This window comes from Musa acuminata, unplaced genomic scaffold (genome assembly GCF_036884655.1).
Source record: "Musa acuminata AAA Group cultivar baxijiao unplaced genomic scaffold, Cavendish_Baxijiao_AAA HiC_scaffold_1137, whole genome shotgun sequence".
In the NCBI taxonomy this organism is placed as follows: Eukaryota; Viridiplantae; Streptophyta; class Magnoliopsida; order Zingiberales; family Musaceae; genus Musa; species Musa acuminata.
This window is the reverse complement of record NW_027021349.1, coordinates 2,749,678-2,770,301: the sequence shown is the minus strand read 5'-3', so window position 1 is coordinate 2,770,301 and position 20,624 is coordinate 2,749,678. Positions and strand designations below refer to the sequence as shown.

Here is a 20,624-nt window from a genome sequence, read left to right as displayed (position 1 = left end):
GCGGGCGGCGGTAGTAGGGCTGGGATGGACGTTGGCAGCGTCGTCTCCTGGCCAGGGAACAGCGGCGGCGGTGGACGCCGGCCGGGAAGTGGGGCGATGGTGGGCGCTGGCCGGAGAGCAGCAGCGGCGGGTGGGCTGGCCGGAAGCAGGGGACGCAGGGGTGGCTGCGGCTTCTTCTTCCTCTCGTGTTTTTCTTTTCTTTTTTCTTTCCTTTTTTTTTTTTTTTGAACGAGATGGGGCAGCGAGAAGGTCGAGCGATGGTCGAAGGTCGCTGGCCGGGGAAACACCGACAACGGTGAAGAAAGAGTTGCCTTGTAGTAGTGGCGTGGAAGAAGGGAAACAAGGTTGGATCGTTGCTTTGATACCAAATGATAAGACAGTAAAGTCTTATCGTAGGCTCTGATACCAAATGATAAGACCCTAAAGTCTTATCGTAGGCTCTGATACCAAATGGTAAGATCCTAAAGTCTTATCGTGGAAGAAAGATGAGAAAAGGGATGATAATGATCACTTCGAGGGGATCGGCCTCTACTTGACTCTAACTGAACCAAATCGACTCAATAAACAACTAGACTAAACAGACTCAATAAACATTATTCAAAAGCTCAGAAAAAGGGTCCTAACAGTTGACCTCCGCAACTCTGATTTTCTTAGCGTAATTTCCACTCTTCTTGGCCTGATGCTTGAACCCATGGCCCAAAGCCTTCTACCGATATGTCGACTGGTCCTCTGGCTCGACGTCCAATCTTCTAACATGTTAACTCTGGCCCAACATGATTCTTCCTACTTTTAATTGTCTCTCCCTAATCGAAGCTTCTTGCGTCTCTCAAAATGCAAATCAAATAATAAACACTATCAATTGGTTTCATCATCAAAATCCAAGATTCAACAGGCGATACTATCGCTTGGCATTATTAACTACCGACGGTATCACCATCCAGTCTAGGTGGTGTTGGGAGACTGAGTCCCAAGTAGTGCCACCGTTGGCCGTGACTTCAGGTGCTAAATAGGCTGTTCAACTGACTCAATTCAGCCCTTTTAAGGGCCCAATTGGCCCCTAACTGAGTTAGTGGGATTACCTCCTAACTCAACTTATGGTCTAACTACAATAATTAAGACATTTAACTAAGCAATCTCTGTCTAGTATGTCAATTGTTCTCTCGAGAACTTCCGGCGAACTTCCGGCAAACTCCCGACGAACTCTCGGTGAGCTCCCGACAAACTCTCGTCGAGCTTCCGGCAAACTTCCGGCACATCGTCTGAATCTTCGATATATCGTCTGATCTTTGACTCCAGCCTAACATATGCTTTATGCCTTATCGTTATCGTAGTTAATCCTGCACACTTATCTCAACATATAAATTATATCAAATAATTTACCAATTGATTTCATCATCATAATCTGAGATTCAACATAAACATTATATCATGTCTAGTTACAGTAAGATATAGTAAGCTACCTATCATACTTCTATAAGTCTTTTGATCAAAGCATTCTCCTTCATTGTCTATATCTAATTTGGTAGAAATGCTCATCACCGAGTTAATGACCTTAGCACTATCCAAGTGAAATCATTTTAATAGATCCAAAGTATACTTAGTTTAACTAATAAAAGTTTCATCACTTAATTGCTTAATTTGTAATCCTAAGAAAAATATCAATTCATCCATTAAACTCATTTCAAATTCTTGGCTCATACTTTTGGTAAATGATTCATATAAAGATTCATTTATAGAACCAAAAATAATATCATCAACATAAATTTGAATAATAAAAAAATTATTTTTAAAATATTTAATAAATAATATAGTATCGATCTTGTCTTTTGAAAAATTATTTTGAATAATAAAAGAATTAAGCCTCTTATTACTAAGCCCCAAGGGCTTGCTTTAACCCATAGTGAGCCTTAGATAACTTATAAATATGGTTGAGAAAAAAAATATTTTCAAATTCGGGTGGTTGCTTAACATAAACTTCTTTGGAAATAAAACTATTAATAAAAACACTTTTGACATCCATTTGAAATAACTTAAAATTTTTAAAATATGCATAGGCAAGGAGTATCCTTATGGCTTCAAGTCTTGCTACAGGAATGAAGGTTTCTTCATAGTCTATACCTTTTTCTTGGTTGAAACATTTGGTCACTAATCTAGCCTTATTTTGAACTATGATACTTTGTTCATCTTGCTTATTCCTAAAGACCTATTTAGTGCTAATCACAAGATGATCACTAGGTCTAGGAATAAGCATCCAAACTTTATTTCTTTCAAATTAATTTAATTCTTTATGCATTGCAAAAACCCATGAATAATCTTTGAGAGTATCGTCAATGCATTTATGTTCAATTTGAGATAAAAAATCAACATTTGCACAAAAAATTTTAAACGAAGAATGAGTTTGAACACATTTTAATGTATCTCTAATTATTAGCTCCTTAGGATGTATATCTACATACTTCTAATCCTTGAATAAGGATTCTTTGGAAGTAGATGTATTCAAGTTGCTTTGGAGAGGAGAATTCTCATTCAAATTCAAAATCATCATTAAAATCATTTTTCTTAAACTTGGGAGACTCATTAATATGGAAAAATCATCATTAATATGGAAAGATTCCTCAGTAACTAAAACTATCTTATTCAAAACTCGATAAGCTTTAGAAACAGAAGAATATCTAAGAAAAATGCCTTCATTGAATTTTATATCAAATTTTCCAAAAGCATCATTTTCATTTAAAATAAAATATTTATAACCCAAAACTTTAAAATATAAAATATTGGGTCATTTATTGTTTTATAATTCATAAGGAGTTTTAGATAGTAGTTGTCTTATGAGAATCCTGTTCATGATATAGCATACCGTGTTAACGGCTTCGATCCAAAAATATTTAGGTAGGCTATGTTCATTAAGCATGGTTCTTGCCATCTCTTGAAAACTCCTTTTTTTTTTTTCAACAACTCCATTTTATTATGGATTTCTTAGAGTAGAGAAATTATGGTCATACCCATTTGAATCACAAAATTCTTAAAAATCATGATTTTCTCACTTTATGGTGAGATAAGGCAATCTTGAATGTATATGCCAATCATGTGACCCATGATTGAGATTCTTAAAAATCACATGATTGAGATTGTCTTATCTCAATCATGTGATACACTATATAGTCTTTTTACTTATTATTATCATTATTAGTATTTTCTCACTTTATGTTACATGTTGTATATATTATATGTCCTTGGATTTGTGCAATGAGAATTGGATCATAATAAGATCATGATAATGAGGCCAATTCGCCTATAAACACAACCCTAAATATTCCTGGTCATTGGTTACTCGAGAGGGATATTGAGATAGTCGGACAGACCGATGTGCTATATACCTATCCATATGATGGAGGCAGTTGATCTCATAGTTACTCGTGTGGGGACATTAGAGATACAATGCAAGTGCTCATAGAAGAATGAGTTTACTTATTGATCTGCTCATAGAATGCTTGTAATATCTTTCATTTCTGAAATTTATGTAAGAAACTATTTTGAATTATTTATGAGGACCTATTTGTAAAATTCAAGGACCTATTTATAAATATAAAAATTTTAAAGATTAAACTATTAAAGTTATAAAAAAAGTGATGATATTTATCCCACCACCTCCCACGCACCTCTATTTCCTGCATGAGGAAACAAAGGAGGTGCCTTTGGGGAGGAGAAGGAAATGAGAGTAAGAAGAGAAGAGGAAGAAGGAAATGAGAGGAAGAAGAGAAGACGAAGAAGAAGAGGTTGTGGCTGTGGCTGCGATTGCGGTTAGGGAAAGAAGAAGAGGAAGGAAGAAGAGAAGGGGAGGAAGGAAGGAGAGGGAAGAAGAGTCCTATGTCTAGGGCTGTGATCGGGAGAGAAGAAGAAGAGGTTGTAGTTGGGGTTGTGGTTGGGGGAAAGAAGAAGAGGCTATGGTTGTGGCTGTGGGAAAGAAGAAGAGGAAGCAAGAAGAGAAGGGGAGGGAGGAAGGAAAAAGTGGAAGAGGCCTGCGGCTAGGGTTGTGGCTATAAGAGAAGAAGGAGAAGAAGAAGAGGCTGTGGCTAGGGTAAGAAGAAGAGGAAGGAAGAAGAGAAGGAGAGGAAGGGGTATGCAAATGCAGTTGTGGGAGAGAAAGAAGGAGCAGAAGAAGAGGAGGGGGAGAGGGGAAAGCAGATGACTATACCCCACTATGTTCCACACAAGCTGCGACTATGGAGGAAGAAAGAAGAAAGGAGGAAAAAGAAAAAAAAAAAAAAGGGCGAAGAGGAGAAGTGTTCTAACTCCATCTAATAAGACCCTAAAGTCTTATCGTAATCTACTCTGATACCAAATGATAAGACCCTAAAATCTTATCGTAAAAGAAAAGGGAGAAAATGGAATGATAATGATCGCTTCGAGGGGATCAGCCTCCTTGATCACTTCGAGGGGATCGACCTCCTTGATCGCTTCGAGGGGACCGACCTCCTAGGGTTTGTCATAAGACTTCATAATAATATTTCAGTGATTGATTGATTAAAAGCAAGGGTTACATCACTATTTATAGAGTTCCACCTAGGATCCACCAGGACTTGGACTCTTAATAATAAATAAATATTAAATAAATCTCTGCCTGACTTTGATTAAACCAAATAGACTCAATAAACAACTGGACTAAACAAACATAATAAATATTATTCAAAAGCTTAGAAAAAGGGTCTTAACAATTTCTCCCTCTTTAAATCAGCCTTGTCCTTAAGGCCGAGCAGCATCAAACTCGGGGAGCTTCTCTTTCAGCACTTCAGTCATAGGCTATCTGGAACGCATCACAATCCGTTGATTAAGTATGGTCTTTACTTTTTGATATTGTACGCAATAGGTCGATTTTTTAGTGTAGTAATCGTTGCAAGAAACTCCTAGCCCTGTATAATCAATTTTATCTTTGAACATTTGCTATCATAAGTTAAAATCCGTCCTTCAGCGATCTTTACTTCGAATCTGTCATGACCTTCAATGTGGTTGGCTAATTGGCCTGTAACTTTCCTGTCCATAAAATTATTAGTGCTACCCGTATCAATCAAAACAGTGACAGGCTGATGCTTCAAAGTTTCTCCAATTTTTATAGTTTGTGTGTTAGTGTAGCCAGCCTTCATCAGTTCCCACACCTTCATGATCGGAGTCCAACTCTTCTACTTTTGGTTCCTTTCCAATTGGCTCAATCATCAGAAGTTGCCCTTGGTTGGGAATAGATGAGGCGGGTGGCTTGCTGATCACCTGTTTATTGACACCTCTTTTTCGATGGTATTCCAAGCTAATTTTTTCCTCATGTAGGTATGCAAATAAAATCATAGCTATCATGGTGCGGGGTTGACGAGCCTTAACTTCACACCGAATCTCTAGATTAAGCCCTTCAATAAATATACCCAAAAGTTATCATTCCGACCAATCTCTAACTTGATTTGATAATCTTTTAAACCTGCTCTAATATTCCGAACACTATAGAAGTCTGATGAATTTTCACAAGCTGTCCATCAACATTCTCATATTCTGATGGGCCGAAGCGAACAAGAAGTCCTCTTTTGAACTGCTCCCACGAAGGAACTCTGTGGAAAGTTTCATACCAATCGTACCACTGGAATGCATCTCCGTCGAACTAGATTGAGGCCACTTCTACCTTGGATTCTTTTAGGGTTTTGTGAAAACGAAAAAAAATTTCCACCCTAGAGATCCAAGTAGTCGGATCCCCATCTTCCCATCTCAAAAATTTCACCTTCATGTGTGAGTAGTTTGTGTCATAGTCTTGGGGCCCTTTTCCTATATTTCCAGAACTATGCAACATAGAACTTGAGCTCCCATCTTGTTGAAACCTGCTAAAGTGCTCCAACAAGCTTTTTTTGAAATCATGAAGGGTTTCTTGTAGTCGATTCTCAATTCTGGTTTCCAACTCTTCCATTAGTTGATTCTCAATTCTGGTTTCCAACGCTTCCATTTGTGCTTTCACTGAGTTATCGGTAGCCATTACGTACGATTGCAAATCTGTAATCTCATCTCCTATTTTTGATGTCGGTCAAGGGCATCAATCACTGCCCTACTCGGTGCTGCTGTTGTGAAGCAATCGGTGGTAGCACTATTAGAATGAAGGGTTGTTGTGAGGATGCAGGGATGTAGCTACGTTCGCTGCATGGGAGGCAACGATGCTTGCTGTGGTCGCTATGTGGAGGGATCACTGCTGTTGAGGGCTAGGAGGCAGCAATGGTGGTGTGGCTGGGGGCAGCGTCGCCAAGGGCTTGCCGCTATAGTGGTTGCGACGACGTGGATGGAAGGCAACGTTATTTTGTCTCTACCACACTACGGAAGGAGGCGTTGGTGATGCCAAGGCAGCGTTGCTTTGTCTCTACCACACTACGGAAGAAGGCACTAGTGACGCCAAGGGATCGCGTGCGGTTGAGGACATGACAGTGCCGTTGAAGTGGCTGAGGTTGAGAAGAGGAGTCGGTGCGTGCATTGCCGAGGTTGAAGCGGCCGCACAAGAGCTTGCTGCGTGTGGTGTTGGAGGGTGGCTGTGGTGGCATTGCTGGAGTTGAGGTTACAGTGGAAAATAGGAATCGATGGTGGCACTACATGTTGGGAAAATCTTTGGGGGCGATATCATATGCGTAGCGGAAGAACAAGAAAATAAAATCCCCGATTCCCAAATAGATGTTCGTCGTCGTGCGAAGATTGGTGCGCAAAATCCACGAAACTGAAAAACTACGTATAGAATAGATTGTGTTACCCAAGGAGATCGTATATCCCTGTTTCCTTGTGAGGCTCTGAATCCCTCCTATTTATAGAGGTCTCCTGTCACACCCTAATGGATCCTCGCCTAGTGGGTATTGGATCTACATCCAATAACCCAAGCCTTTTAGATTAGTGGATCTCTATCCAATAATCTCTCATGGGCTCTTATTGGATCTCATCCATAGGATCCAATAATTCAGGGGCTTATTGGATATCCAATAAGACAAGAGCTCCGTCGGATATCTCATATCCGAACCTCTACTCATCGCAATGCCTACCATATGTGTGTGACCCTCTAGGCCCAATATCGAGCTGGCCGTGAGTCATACCTGTTAGAACTCCTTCTAACTCAGTAAATTATTATCTTTGTAATAATTCACTTGACTCATCGACTACGGACGTACTAGGCCACTACGCCGTAGTCCCCAGACGATACAGGGGAATCCAATCCATTGGACCTGTCTATCCTCAGTTACCGTGTACCTATAGTCCCTCATTCATCTAATATCCCAAAGACTATATATCGAGCATAGTGCTGTCAGACCCATACGGTTTCTACTCGAGTCTCGCTCTAATCGGATTCTCCCAGAGAACTCTTTCTCTCTCAACCTGAATGACCCTGGCCAGGGATTTGTCTGAGCAAAAACACATGGGATATTCCTCTCATGACGCCGAGAGTGGATGATCCTCTATCGACACTCAATAGCCCTCATAAGGTCGACTACCACTCCCAATGACCAACTGTACTAGATCTGGGACAGCTAAACCTATAAGTCTGGTATCAAAGAGTGGAGCACTCATACAGGACATCCTTGGTGTCTCAAGTCTAAGGACCAGATATACCACTAGGACTACGGAATCGCTATCTGACAATAAGGCATCATCAACCATCCAGCATTCTGTAAGCGGATCAATCAGTGAACTCATTCTCCAATGAGCACCTGTATTGTATCCCTAGTATCCCTACACAAGCAACTATAAGACCCACTGCATCTATCATATGGACGGGTATACAGCACACTAGTCTGTCCGGTTATCATGATGTCCCTCTCGAGTAACCTATGACTAGGATTATTTAGGATATGTGTTTAAAGGTGAATCAATCTCATTTTCGTAATCTCATCACGATCCGATTCCCATTGCACAAATCCAAGGACATCACAATATATATATATATATATATATATATATATATATATATATATATATATATATATATATATATATATATATATATATATATATATATATATATATATATATATATATATATATATATATATATATATATATATATATATATATATATATATATATATATATATATATGCAATAGTTATAAGGTGATATATGCCAAAAATATAATAAGCAAAAAGATTCTGTAGCAAGTCACACGTGCCATCATTCACGTGATTGGCTTGCTGGGCACCTATGACTAGCAATCTCCCACTTGACCTAAAGCCAATCACCTATGTGTCTGATCCCCATCAGACCCCTATAAAGTTCAAAGACAATCTGAGACAATGGCTTTGTCAGTGGATCTGCAATGTTATGATGAGACCTAGGTGTTATGACCCTTTTTCTGAGCTTTTGAATAATGTTTATTGAGTCTATTTAGTCTAGTTGTTTATTGAGTCGGTTTGGTTTAGTTAGAGTCAAGTAGAGGTTTATTTAATATTTATTTATTATTAGAGTTCAAGTACTCTGGGTGAAACTCTATAAATGATAAGACTTTAGGGTCTTATCATTTGGTATCAGAGCAGCGATCCTCGGCGTTCTCGCTGTAGTTCTTCATCTCAAAAAAAAAAAATAAAATTGTGAGGGCGAAGCCGGTAGCCACGCACGCTATTCCTTCTCAACCAAGAAGGAACATTTGCTTCTCGGCGCCGACCACCCCTGCTTTCCTTCTCCTCCACCGCCGGCGCTGCTTCTTGGTCGGCGACCACCGCCGTCGCTGCTCCCCGGCCAGCACCCACCGCTGCCGCTGTGCCCCGGCCAGCAACCTTCTCACCTCGCCTCCTCGCTGCTCGCATCTCGCTCGAGCGAGAAGGGCCGCGGCCGTCGTTTCCCAGCTAGCGGACTACCCATCGCCGCTTCAACCGTTGGCGACGCTGCCCTAGCCGCACCGCCATCGCTGCCTTCCCTTGGTTGCAGCTTCGGCCATGCGATCTGTCGGCATCGTTGTTTCTGTGGTGCGATAGAAACAGAGCAGCCGCCGGTCCCTCTGCTGCCGCAGGCGCCGGTTGCCTCTACCGCCGCCGCTGTTTCTCGGCCACTTCAACGCCACCCCTCTCCTTCGTTGCCGAGCCACCACCACTGCCAGCCACCGTGCGATGACCGTCGCATGCCTCCTAGTAGCCGATCCTCCTTGCTCTACATCCGTAGTGCCAGAAACAGGGCAACTCACCGGTTGCCCTTGTTCCCAACCGTGACACCGCCGACTCCTCCTTCTCCACCGCTGCCATTGCTTCTCAGCCACACGATCACCGCCGCACCGCCGTTGCCAGCATCGCCAGTGGCTCCGGATGTGGTGCGATAGAAATAGAGCACCCTGTTTCCCATCTCCAGAAACAGAGCTTCCTCTGTTGCTGCAGCCCCCGTCGATCCCGGCCGCGACCCTCGCTGCCTCCTTCTCCACCGCCAACGCTGCGCTCTAGCCAGCGACCACCGCTGCTGCCAACCACCGCAGCCTTCTCCTCAACCACTCATGATCCTTCCGGCCAACTACTTCGGTGGTGCAACAAAAACAAAGTACGCAACAACCACCATGCAGCAACAAAAACAGTGGCACCCTTTGTTGCCGCATACACCAATTGTAACAACCGTTGTCGCTCCCCTCGTTTTGTAGCAGCCGTCCTCCAACAGCGAACGCAGCAACCACAGCAAGTATGCTGCCTTGCCTCAACCCCAGCAGCGCACGCAACACCGATTCCTCTTCTCAACCTCGGTCGCATCAATACCGCCTCCCCATTGCTTAGCATATTCTGCCACAACCACAGGTTGCCATCACCACAGGTTTCCATCACCGCAGCCTCAACCCCGTTGCTCGGCGATCGCCCCTTGGGTCGCAGCAGCTGCAACCACATCAACGCAGTCGCCTTCCAACCCCGGCGCTCTCACCCCACGCAGCGATAGAAACAGAGCAGCTACTCTTCCTCCAACGTAGCGATCGCAGCACTGCCCTTGGCGTCCACCTCCTCGACAATTTCGCATCGACAGTGTTGATGCCCTTGACCGACACCAAAAACAGGAGTTGAGATTACAGATTTGCAGTCTTACGCAATGGCCATTGATAACTTGGTAAAAACACAAATGGAAGCATTGGAAATCAGAATTAAGAACCGACTGCAAGAAACACTTAATGATTTCAAAATGAGCCTACTGGAGAGCCTCAGTAAATTTCAACAAAATGGGGGCTCAAGTTCTACGTTACACAGATCTAAAAATATAGGAAAAATGCTCCAAGATTGTGACACAAACTACTTACATATGAAGGTGGAATTTCCGAGATGGAAAGATGAGGATCCGACCAGTTGGATCTCTAGGGCAGAAAATTTTTTCCATTTTCACAGAACTCCAGAAGAATCCAAGGTGGAAATAGCCTCAATCCAGCTCGATGGAGATGCACTCCAGTGGTACGATTGGTATGAAACTGTTTACGGAGTTCCTTCGTGGGAGAAGTTCAAAAGAGGGCTTCTTGTTCGATTTGGCCCATCCGAATATGAGAATGTTGATGGTCAGCTCACTAAAATTTTTCAAACTTCTACAGTGTTAGAATATCAGAATAGGTTTGAAAGATTGTCAAATCAAGCTAAAGTTTGGTCGGAACGATAGCTTTTGAATACATTTATTGAAGGGCTTAATCCGGAGATCCGGTGTGAAGTTAAGGCTCGTCAACCCCGCACTATGATAGCTGCGATCTCATTTGCACATCTACATGAGAAAAAAATTAGCAAGGAAAGATCAGCAAGGGGTTTGTACTATGATGAAAAATGGAGTATGGAGCACCGATGTAAACAAGGGCAACTTCTGATGATTGAACCAATTGGAGAGGAGCCGAAAGCTAAGAATGTGGACTCCGATCATGAAGGTATAAATTCTAATGAAGACGTTGAACCTACCGTACATACAATACATACATTAGCCGATTACCCTAACCCGCAAACAATGGAAGTTGCCGAAACTCTAGAGCATCAGCCTATTATAGTTTTGATTAATACTAGTAGCACTAACAATTTTATGGACAGTGAGATTGTTGACCGATTAACCCACCACACTGAAGACTATGATAGGTTCGAAGTAAAGATCGTTGATGGACGGATTTTCACTTGTGATAGCAAAGGTTCAAAGATAAAATTGATTATATAGGGCCAAAAGTTTCATGCAACAATTACTATACTGAAAGACCGACCTGTTGCTTACACTATCAAAAAGTGGAGACCATACTTTCTTGATCAACGGGTTGTGGCGCATTGCAGATAGTCTATGGCTAAAGTGCTGAAAGAGAAGCTCCCCGAGATTGATGCTGCTCAACCTTAAGGACAAGACTGATTTAAAGAGGGAGGAACTGTTAGGACCCTTTTTCTGAGCTTTTGAATAATGTTTATTGAGTCTATTTAGTCTAGTTGTTTATTGAGTCGGTTTGGTTCAAGTAGAGTCAAGTAGAGGTTTATTTAATATTTATTTATTATTAGAGTTCAAGTCCTAATGGACTCTGGGTGAAACTCTATAAATAGATATGTAACTGCTTCTTTTCAATTATCTATGAAAAATACTATTCTGTCTTTTGACAAATCCTAGGAGGCCGATCCCCTCAAAGTGATCATCCCCTTTCTCTTCTTCTTTTTTACGATAAGACTTTAGGGTCTTATCATTTGGTATTAGAGCGACGATAAGATTTTAGGGTCTTATCAAATTTCAATGAACCTTGAATTCAAATTGAATTCAAGTCAGTACAATTTTAATCATGATTCACATCATATGCAATACATCATATACATTATCATAATAAAATCATGAGTATTACATATATAATCATAATTTTAAAACATCATAATCGTATCTTCTCTCCCTTTTTCATCAACAAAAAGGAGAAGTGCAACTAGCAATTTTTTTTTTTAAATATGCAAGCTAGTAAGATAGTAAATTTTGTATCATTTTAGAACATGCAAGCTAACAAGTTTTAGAGATGTCCAAATTTAGCATGTTTCCTTTTTTTTACAATGTTCTAGCTAACAAGTTTCTAAAAAAAATGCAAGATAGTAAATAGTAAGTTTTACATCATTTTAGAATATGTAAGCTAGCAAGTTTTTCTTTTCTTTGTGAGCTAGGAATTTTTGCAAGTTTACAAGTTTTTTCTTCTTCTTGAATTGTGCAAGCTAGTAAATCTTTCTCCCCCCTTTGTCATTGTCAAAAAGAAGGGAAGAATATAATATTATAATTCTTTTCCTTTTACATCAATTTTTAAATCATGACAAAGATAAATAACAAGGTTAAATTTACATCAATATTTCAATCATCAAAAATGAAAGATCAAGTCATGAATACCAAAAGACCATCTATCATTTTTGATAAATTTTTTCTTTTGTAAATAGAAGGAATGATAGGAAACGATCTTGATTTAAAAGAAAACACAAGTCATAAAAATCAAGAAATCAAGATGAAAATTGTATAAGAAGAGTTTATGCATTTGAGAGATTTAACAATTTGCCTACATTTAACATTCAAGCTAGCAATTTTGGTTCTCATGATATGCTAGCAATTTTCTTTCTTCTCTTTGTCATTATAAACAAAAAGGAAGTAAAGTAGAAGAATACAATGGTACAATTTTTTTTTTACATCAATGCTCTACTTATAACATAAGGTTTACAACCACAAATATAAAGGAATTAAACATAATGAAAATCATGTCATGAAAGATAATATCAAAGATCATGTGAATACCAAAAGACATCATTCGTTTTGACAAATATCATATTTAATAATAAAAAAGTATTAGGAGATCAAATAATAAAATATCTTCAAAAAAATTTTAAGTCATGAATTTTGAGAAATCAAGAGAAAAATCATGATTCATTTAAATAATACTCCTCTTTAGTAAATAACAAAAATCAATCTTGGGAGATCAAAGATCTTGATTCATAAAATAAATCTCAAGTATCAAGTTTATGATTCAAATAAAACTCATTCAAATTTAATTTGTAAAATTATCAAAATTACTTTCTTAGTTCAAGAGATTCATAAAATAGATTTATCAATAAGAATCACATGCTTAAAAATCAAAAAGCTTTAGAGATATTTTCAAGAAAAATACATTCTCCCCTTTTTGTTTCAATTTAAGTGATTTGATTTTATACAAGTATGCCCAATTTTTTTATGCCAAATCAAAACATGCATCATCGTTTAAAATCAAAAGAGCAAATTTTATCATAGAAATTATCAAGATCAATAAACCATAAATAATAAAAAACATCATGATCAAAAGTGTAATACATAATTCTAAAATATAAGATTTTAAATCATCATTACTTCAAATCCTCATGCAAAATATAAAATCATAAAGTATGATATCAAAACTTTTAACATTTTCATTACATCGTTATCTCATTACATCATGAAATCATCAAGTATGATTTCATTGAACATAAAGCATTGTTAATTAAAATTATTTTATTACCAATAGTTCTAATTCTAATGATCTTTCCTTTATTATTTTTGCTAGTGAGTTTTATGAAGTATTTTGGATCTCCGGTCATAAGCCTTGAGCATCCACTATCAAAATTTTAGTTTTGCTCCTAGCTTTCAATTGTAGATATTTTTACACGAAAGGTGGGTTTTTTCTAGGTACCCATTTAACTTTGGGTCCCTCATATTTTGATCTATCACTCTTAGCTTTTGGCATTAAGTCATTCACGGTTCCTTTAGGAATCCAAACTAATTTAGTTAAGCCATACTTTTTTAATGGATATTTATATTCAAATACCACAAAAATTACATTTATTTTCAAGGGAAACATATAATGTAAGTCATTTAACAAAAGTGGTGGGCTTTTGTTGAGTGTTACTCACAAAACTGATTCCTTCTTTTCTACGAACATGACTCTTATTGGTAAGAATCATATTTAAAGAATTGCTACCAATTTTAAATTTATCTAATGTTTGTTGTAAAAATAAATTTTCCTTTTTAAGTGAGTCTAACTCTTTACATTTAGTACAAGAAGTTAACATGCAATTATCATGCTCATTTTTTAAATTCATTAGAAAGAGAAGCATGATCCTTTTTTAACAATTATAATTTTTACCAACTAATTTAAATTTATCAAATAAATCATAGAAAGCATCAAGCAATTCATTATAAGGTAAAGGAGTTTCGGTTGAGTCATTTACCTTGTTGTTGAAAGTCATTGAGGCGTAGTTCGCCACCTCGCCTTTGATGGTTTGCTCCTCATCTTCGGATGTACTCAATTCATCCCATATCGCCTTGAATGCTTTCTTCTTCTTTGGTAGCTTCTTCGATTTATAGCAAGTTGTTATATCATTTTTTAAGTTCGTTTTCAGAATTAGTCTTTTTCACGAACTTTTTAATTTTTTTTCTCAAAAGTTCTATGTCATCATCACTTGAGTTTTTGCTCGAGTGGTTTTCTATTATTTAAAGTGTCAAACTCTTTCTGTTCTTTGGAAGGCTATTCTTAAGTTCATCATGTGTCCTACATGTCATTTCATAGGTCATCAAAGACCCGATAAGTTCTTCAAGCAAAAAGTTATTTAGGTCTTTTGCTTCTTGTATTATCGTTATTTTTGGATCCCAATTTTTTGAAAGGGATCTTAGTATTTTATTTACAAGTTCAATGTTAGAAAAATTTTTATCAAGTACTTTTAAACCATTAAAGACATCCGTAAAATGAGTGTATATGTCTCCAATGGTTTCGCTTGGTTTCATATGAAACAATTCAAAATCATGCATCAAAAGATTAACTTTAGAATCTTTAACCTTACTTGTGCCTTCGTGTGTGATTTCAACAGTGTGCCAAATGTCATATGTAGTTTCGTAAATAGAAATCTGATTAAATTCATTTTTGTTTAGAGCATAAAACAAAGCGTTCATCGCTTTAGCATTCAAAGAAAAAGTCTTCTTCTCTATATCATTCCATTCGTTCATTAGTTTGAAAAACTTATCAAAACCGCTTTCAATAATATTCCATAAATCGAAATTCATAGAAAGCAAGAAAACTCTCATTCAAGTTTTCCAATATGTGTATTCTGTCTCATTGAATATAGGAGGACGAATGATATAGTGACCCTCTTGAAAGTAAAAAAAAGTCATCTCTCTTAGGTGTTAAACCAAACAGAGAGATACCAACTATTAGGATCGTGACAGCACTAAGAGGAAAGGGTGAATTAGTACTTTCAAAAAATTATGTCAATTCAAAAATATCATTCGATAAAATCGTATCGAAAAGACGTTTAAACTTAAAACGTTTGTAAGAGTAGTAATGAGCAAGTAAAATAGTTGCAAAATAAGAAAACAAGTAGAGAAAGGGAGGCACATTAATTTTATAGTGGTTTTGGTCATCATGACCTATAATCACTTTCGATTTCTCTTCACTTGAGGCCACCAGCTTCCACTACCGATCTTCTTTCAACGGGCGAAAATCAACTACCCTTACAACTCTTTCTCCTTTTCATAGGTTCAGGAGAGAACATTTACACCCCTCTTTTACAAGTGTTCTCTCACACTCCTCCCTTAGGACTATCACTTAGCTATAGGAGGAGGGACTCTATACTTTAAGAGTTTACAATCTTAGAATCATAAAGTTTTTACTCTATTTTCATGTGTCTTCCAAGCAAAAATTTATGGAGTATTTATAAACCCCAAATGGCTTCAAAACTTGGAGCCAAAATTCAAATCCTGGATTTTCTAGTGGTACCACCATTTGTCAGTCTGACACTAGGTGGTCTCACCGCCCAATTTAGCGGTACCACCACTTAACATAATTTAGAAGATTGTGTCTGGGTGGTATCACTGCCAGACCTTGTTACAGGATATTGAATGGGCCAAACAGTAGGCCCAATTCAGCCTTGATTCAGGCCCAGTTGGCCCCTTATTGAGTTGACATTGTTTCACCCCAATACCGACCTAATTAGACCTAAACTAACTCGATCTAGACAGATTATTATAAAGCACAAATCATGGCATATCATTGGTTCTTCTAGCGCTTCATTCGATCCTTCGACATATCGTCCTTTCCTTCGGTGCATCGTCGTTTCCTTGATGCAATTTCTGATCTCCTTGGCACAATGTCCAATCCTTTGGCTCGATGCTCGAACTCACGACACAAAGTCCTTCTACCGACATGTTGACTGATCCTCGGGCTCGACGTCCAATCTCCTAATATGTTCAACTCCGACCCAACGTCTGATTCCTCCTACTTCAATTAATTTGCCTCTCCTTGATCAAAGCTAGTCCTGCGTCACTCAAAACGCAGATTAGATCACAAACTCATCAATTGATTTCATCATCAAAATCTAAGATTCAATAGGGGTTAGGGATATTCAACATAGTCGGACTCAACCTATTTGGACTTGGTTCCTCCTGGTTCAACAGTTTCCTCTAAACATCTCAAACTCTTTTTCTAGCGCCAATCTGTTAGGTCAAATATTGATTATCTGAGGTGAAGTCTAATTCAATGAGTCCCTTTCTTTGAGATAGTGCCAACTTAAACTTCATTGATCCGAGCCAAATCCTTGTTAAAACAATGTTAGGGGCATCTCCTACAATGTTCCTCCAATGCTTAGGTCAATAAGCAAGTCGAATGATTCGAAAAATTTCAAAGGTCGAGAGAAGTATCGTTAGGACATACTTGTTGGCCCCTTTTATAGTGGCCTCTTGTAATCATTATTTTTGTATTACATGTCAATCTTAGTTGTAAACATTAATGTGTTACATTGAGCTCATAACGGGATAACGTTTTGATATATGGTGCTGATCAAACAATGAAGGACAATCGATTAGTTGACTAGGACCAAGGTACCTGGGGTCGAGGCATATCATCTAGTGCCGAGGGATTGATAGTTAACACTAACGTGTCGGACACTAGTGTTTGCATCGATGTATCGTTCAAATTATTTTACCCCTAACACATCGTAAAAGTATCAAGTCACTAAGTTGTAGATAATTTATGTCATCATGCAATTTTTAATACTTTGTAACTCACGATTATTCTTTGGTTCTCTTTTGATTTTTCTCTTGCACATGGATGAGGGGAAGAATATTGTAACACTTGTCCATTTTTATCTTACACATTGATGAGGGGAAGAAAGTTCAACGCTAATCCGATGATGACACATGGATACCTTGAGGGGTCTCATTTCACCTTAGCTCGATAATTTATAAATGAGGTAGTAAGTATTGTCAAATATTTTTCATATGTAGGATTTTACTTTGAAAAAAAGAAAGACATTTGTTTATAAAATTAGAAGCAGGATAGGTTCTAAGTTACAAGCATCTATCAGCATAGGTTTTGTTAGCGTCCAAGTTCTCCACGAGTTTGGAAACATAATTTTTAATCCAATTTGCTTTTTTTATTAGTGGGAAAAGGGACGCTTTACGTCGGTCCACTGCCCTTTCAATGCTAAGACGCAGTAATTTGAATGCGTAAACATATGAATAAATCAACGCATAAACAACAAAAAGAAAGAAGACAAAGTTCGTTTTCTATCTTCCTAAATTTAGCTTCTTTTTTAATGTGAGATTTTGTCAACGTCGTAACAGCCTCCTCGATATCTTATGTCTCTACAATGACGCGTAGAGGTCAACAAAGTCAAAAGGAGTAACACATCTTTGATTCAGTACGAGCAACCGCAGACATCGATTTTAAGGAAGCAGTGAGCAAAGTGAAATGTATTACAATATAAATTTTTGATGTATAAGATGTAAGAAGTATATGAAATGGATTAAACAAAATAAAACAAAGAAAGAATGATCAATAAATTACACGGTCCGTGATGATGATTCCTTGGGCCGGTGCGAACCCGAGCCGGAAAAGAGCCCTCCCAGTCGGTTCCCGACGTCGTCCGGCGAGAGCAGCACCGCCGATGCGTCCTCCAGCGCCGCCTCCCACCGGGTGTAGAACCCCCGATACGCCGGCAGGATCATCCCGCGCACAGTCGCCCTCACCTCCTCCCGCATCGCGGCGTCCGCCACCACCCACCCGGTTTGGGCTGCGCAGGCCTCCTCCAGCGCCGCGCTGAACGCCCGCATCCGCCCCCTTGCCTCCCCGGCCGAGACATCCCCGGTCGGAATCGTCGCCGCCACCCGTCCCCAAGCCGCCCGCTCGTACCCCGCCGCGTGCTGCCTCGCCTTCGCAGCCTGCCGCGCCGCCCACTCCTCCCCCAGCAGATCCCGCAGCCGGCAAGACCGCGCCTTGTTCACTATGTACTGGAGGTTGTTCGCCAGGAAGAGGTACGACAGGCCCACGTCAGCGTACGCCGCGGCCTTCCCGTCTAGCTTGCAGAGTAGAGAGAGGATCAGCCACGCGAAGCGCGCGGCAATTGCCGAGCGGCGGCTCCCTTCGCTGGAGGAGGAGGTGGTCGGAGGTGCGTAAGAACCAGAGACAGCAGGCTGCTGCTCCGCCGGTGCCTGCGACGTATCGAAGAAGAAAGGAGGGAAGGGGGTTGGGGTGTGGATGGGGAAGTCGGCGAAGATCTCCACGAGGGCGGACTGGTAGTCGGCGAGAAGCGATATATAGTTCATGGCGTAGCGGGTCATCGGGTGGACCCCTCCGCCGGGGACCGGCAACCGGGACGACTCCTTCATGATCGCGGACTCGAAATCGGCGAGGGTGGCGCGCGCGGCCTCCGCGAGCTTGGAGAGGGACGCGAGAGCCTGCGCCCGGACAGCGGCTGTGGAATCGAAGGAGAAGATGGGCTCGATCTCCGGTCGCAGCTCGGCGACAGCATCGTACAAGTCCAAGAGTCGGAACAGCTTCTCGGGGGACCGCTTCGACTTGGCCACTAACCCCGGGAAGCTGAGGAACTTGAGTGCGGCGTCGCCCGCGATGTCAGCGAAGACGACTTCCCGGACGGCGTCGGAGCCGGCGAAGACGTGGTCCAGGAGTACGCGCTCGCCGTGGAACAGGGTCCTGACGGCGACCCTGGAGGCGCCTAGCCAAGACCGGACTCTTAGCTCCAGCACCGCCCAGTCCAGCTTCTGGACTTGGGCGGGGGGGAGGCGCTCGAAGCCGAGTCGGTAGAGGCCCTCGTCGACGATGGACTTGCGGAGGGCCTTGTAGGTCCTGACGCACTCCTTGCCGTAGCCGGCCAAGACCATGGTATCGGCGATGGCACGGAGGTCAGCCATGACCACGCCGGCGGCGCGCTCGACCTCGCCGATAGACTTACCGGCCGCGAGCGCCTCCCCCTCTGGGGAGTTCTCCCAGGGGTCGTAGTCCGGCTCCTCGGAGACGCTGGAGCGGGCGGAGCGGACGGAGACGGACTCAGGGTCGAGGAGGTCGCGGTTGGCGGCAAGGATCTGGAAGAACTCCTTCTCGAGGCGGCGCATGGCGGCCTGCATGAGGGTCTGTGCGCGGACGAGGCACGGGTGGGAAAGGCGCGCGGTTTCGGCGGCCGCGACGAAGACGAGCATGGCGCGCTGCAAGTCGGAGACCTCAGCCAGGAAACGGCGGGCCTCGGAGCGGTCTTCATAGAAGAGGGAGGTGATCTTGGCGTAGGCGGAGGATTCCGGGTCCCATTTGACAACAATCGCCTCTGCTCTTGCCACCTTCTCCTCCAACGACAACGAAGACGAAGAAGAAGAAGAAGAAGTAGCTGCGGCGGACGGGCTGTCTCGGTGGTGGCGACGGCCAAGGGGTTTGCACGGCAAGAGGTTTCGCAAGCCTTTTCTCGTCATCTTCTCTATAGCTGACAGTAGATGTATGTGCGGGTGCGATGAACTCGGAGAGTCGTGCGGCCTTGCAGGTCGCAGTTGCTTCATTTTGGTGTGTGACATTACTCCCTACTTATAGAACAAGGATGGGAAACACGTATGGTCTTATGTCAGGAGGGCGTGGACCGGTCAATTGTTGAACCGGCCTTTTGTTTGGAACAAATAAATTTGATCCACACATAGGCATAGGATCACTTTTCTCTAAATTTGATCCACACGTTTGGAAGCTGTGGTGTCTATGATTTATTTTGGGTTAAAATTCTACCATTAATCAGAATTTTAATGGATTTAAGGGAAAAATCTCATGCCTAAAAGAGAAATACCAAGATCGATAATTAAGGAACAAATCAAAATATCGATGTAAAATTATTTGATTCGGTAATCTTTATCTATGTCCACTGTTGCACGTACGGACTCCCACTGATATATAGGTTGATGCAAAACCCCAGAAGAAATCATTTCCAAACGTGTTGTCATCGCATTGCAGTGCAGGCACCACAGCTTCCACGGTCAATCGCCTCCTAATATCTCATGTTTCACGATGTCAGCTATCTCAGCCTTTACGATGAGCCTAATGCATTGCATGTGAAACATCCTCGGAGAGGTGTAGGTGACGTGCAAAGAAATAGAAGGCGGCGACGTACATAGAAATCGAAGGCAGTGGTACATAGAAATAGTCTCGGACGTTCTTCACAGGTAGGTGGCTCGACTGTTTCGAATGATTGGAGGGTTCTATTTTCACACGTGGTCAACAACTTCTATGGAGCATATGTATATATATATATATATATATATATATATATATATATATATATATATATATATATATATATATATATATATATATATATATATATATATATATAATGAGTACGGTACGATTTAAAAATATTTGGCAAAAGTTATAGAAATAC

The 20,624-nt window shown here is 40.9% G+C and overlaps 1 protein-coding gene across 1 annotated transcript; it reads right to left on the bottom strand.

Moving 5' to 3' along the window:
- Window positions 1-17,670: 17,670 nt before the first annotated feature.
- On the bottom strand, window positions 17,671-19,843 carry LOC135671043 (exocyst complex component EXO70H1-like). The gene has a single exon (XM_065178922.1). It carries the CDS (start codon window positions 19,771-19,773, stop codon window positions 17,758-17,760), a length of 2,016 nt encoding a protein of 671 aa, XP_065034994.1. The 5' UTR covers window positions 19,774-19,843; the 3' UTR covers window positions 17,671-17,757.
- Between the last annotated feature and the right edge of the window lie 781 nt (window positions 19,844-20,624).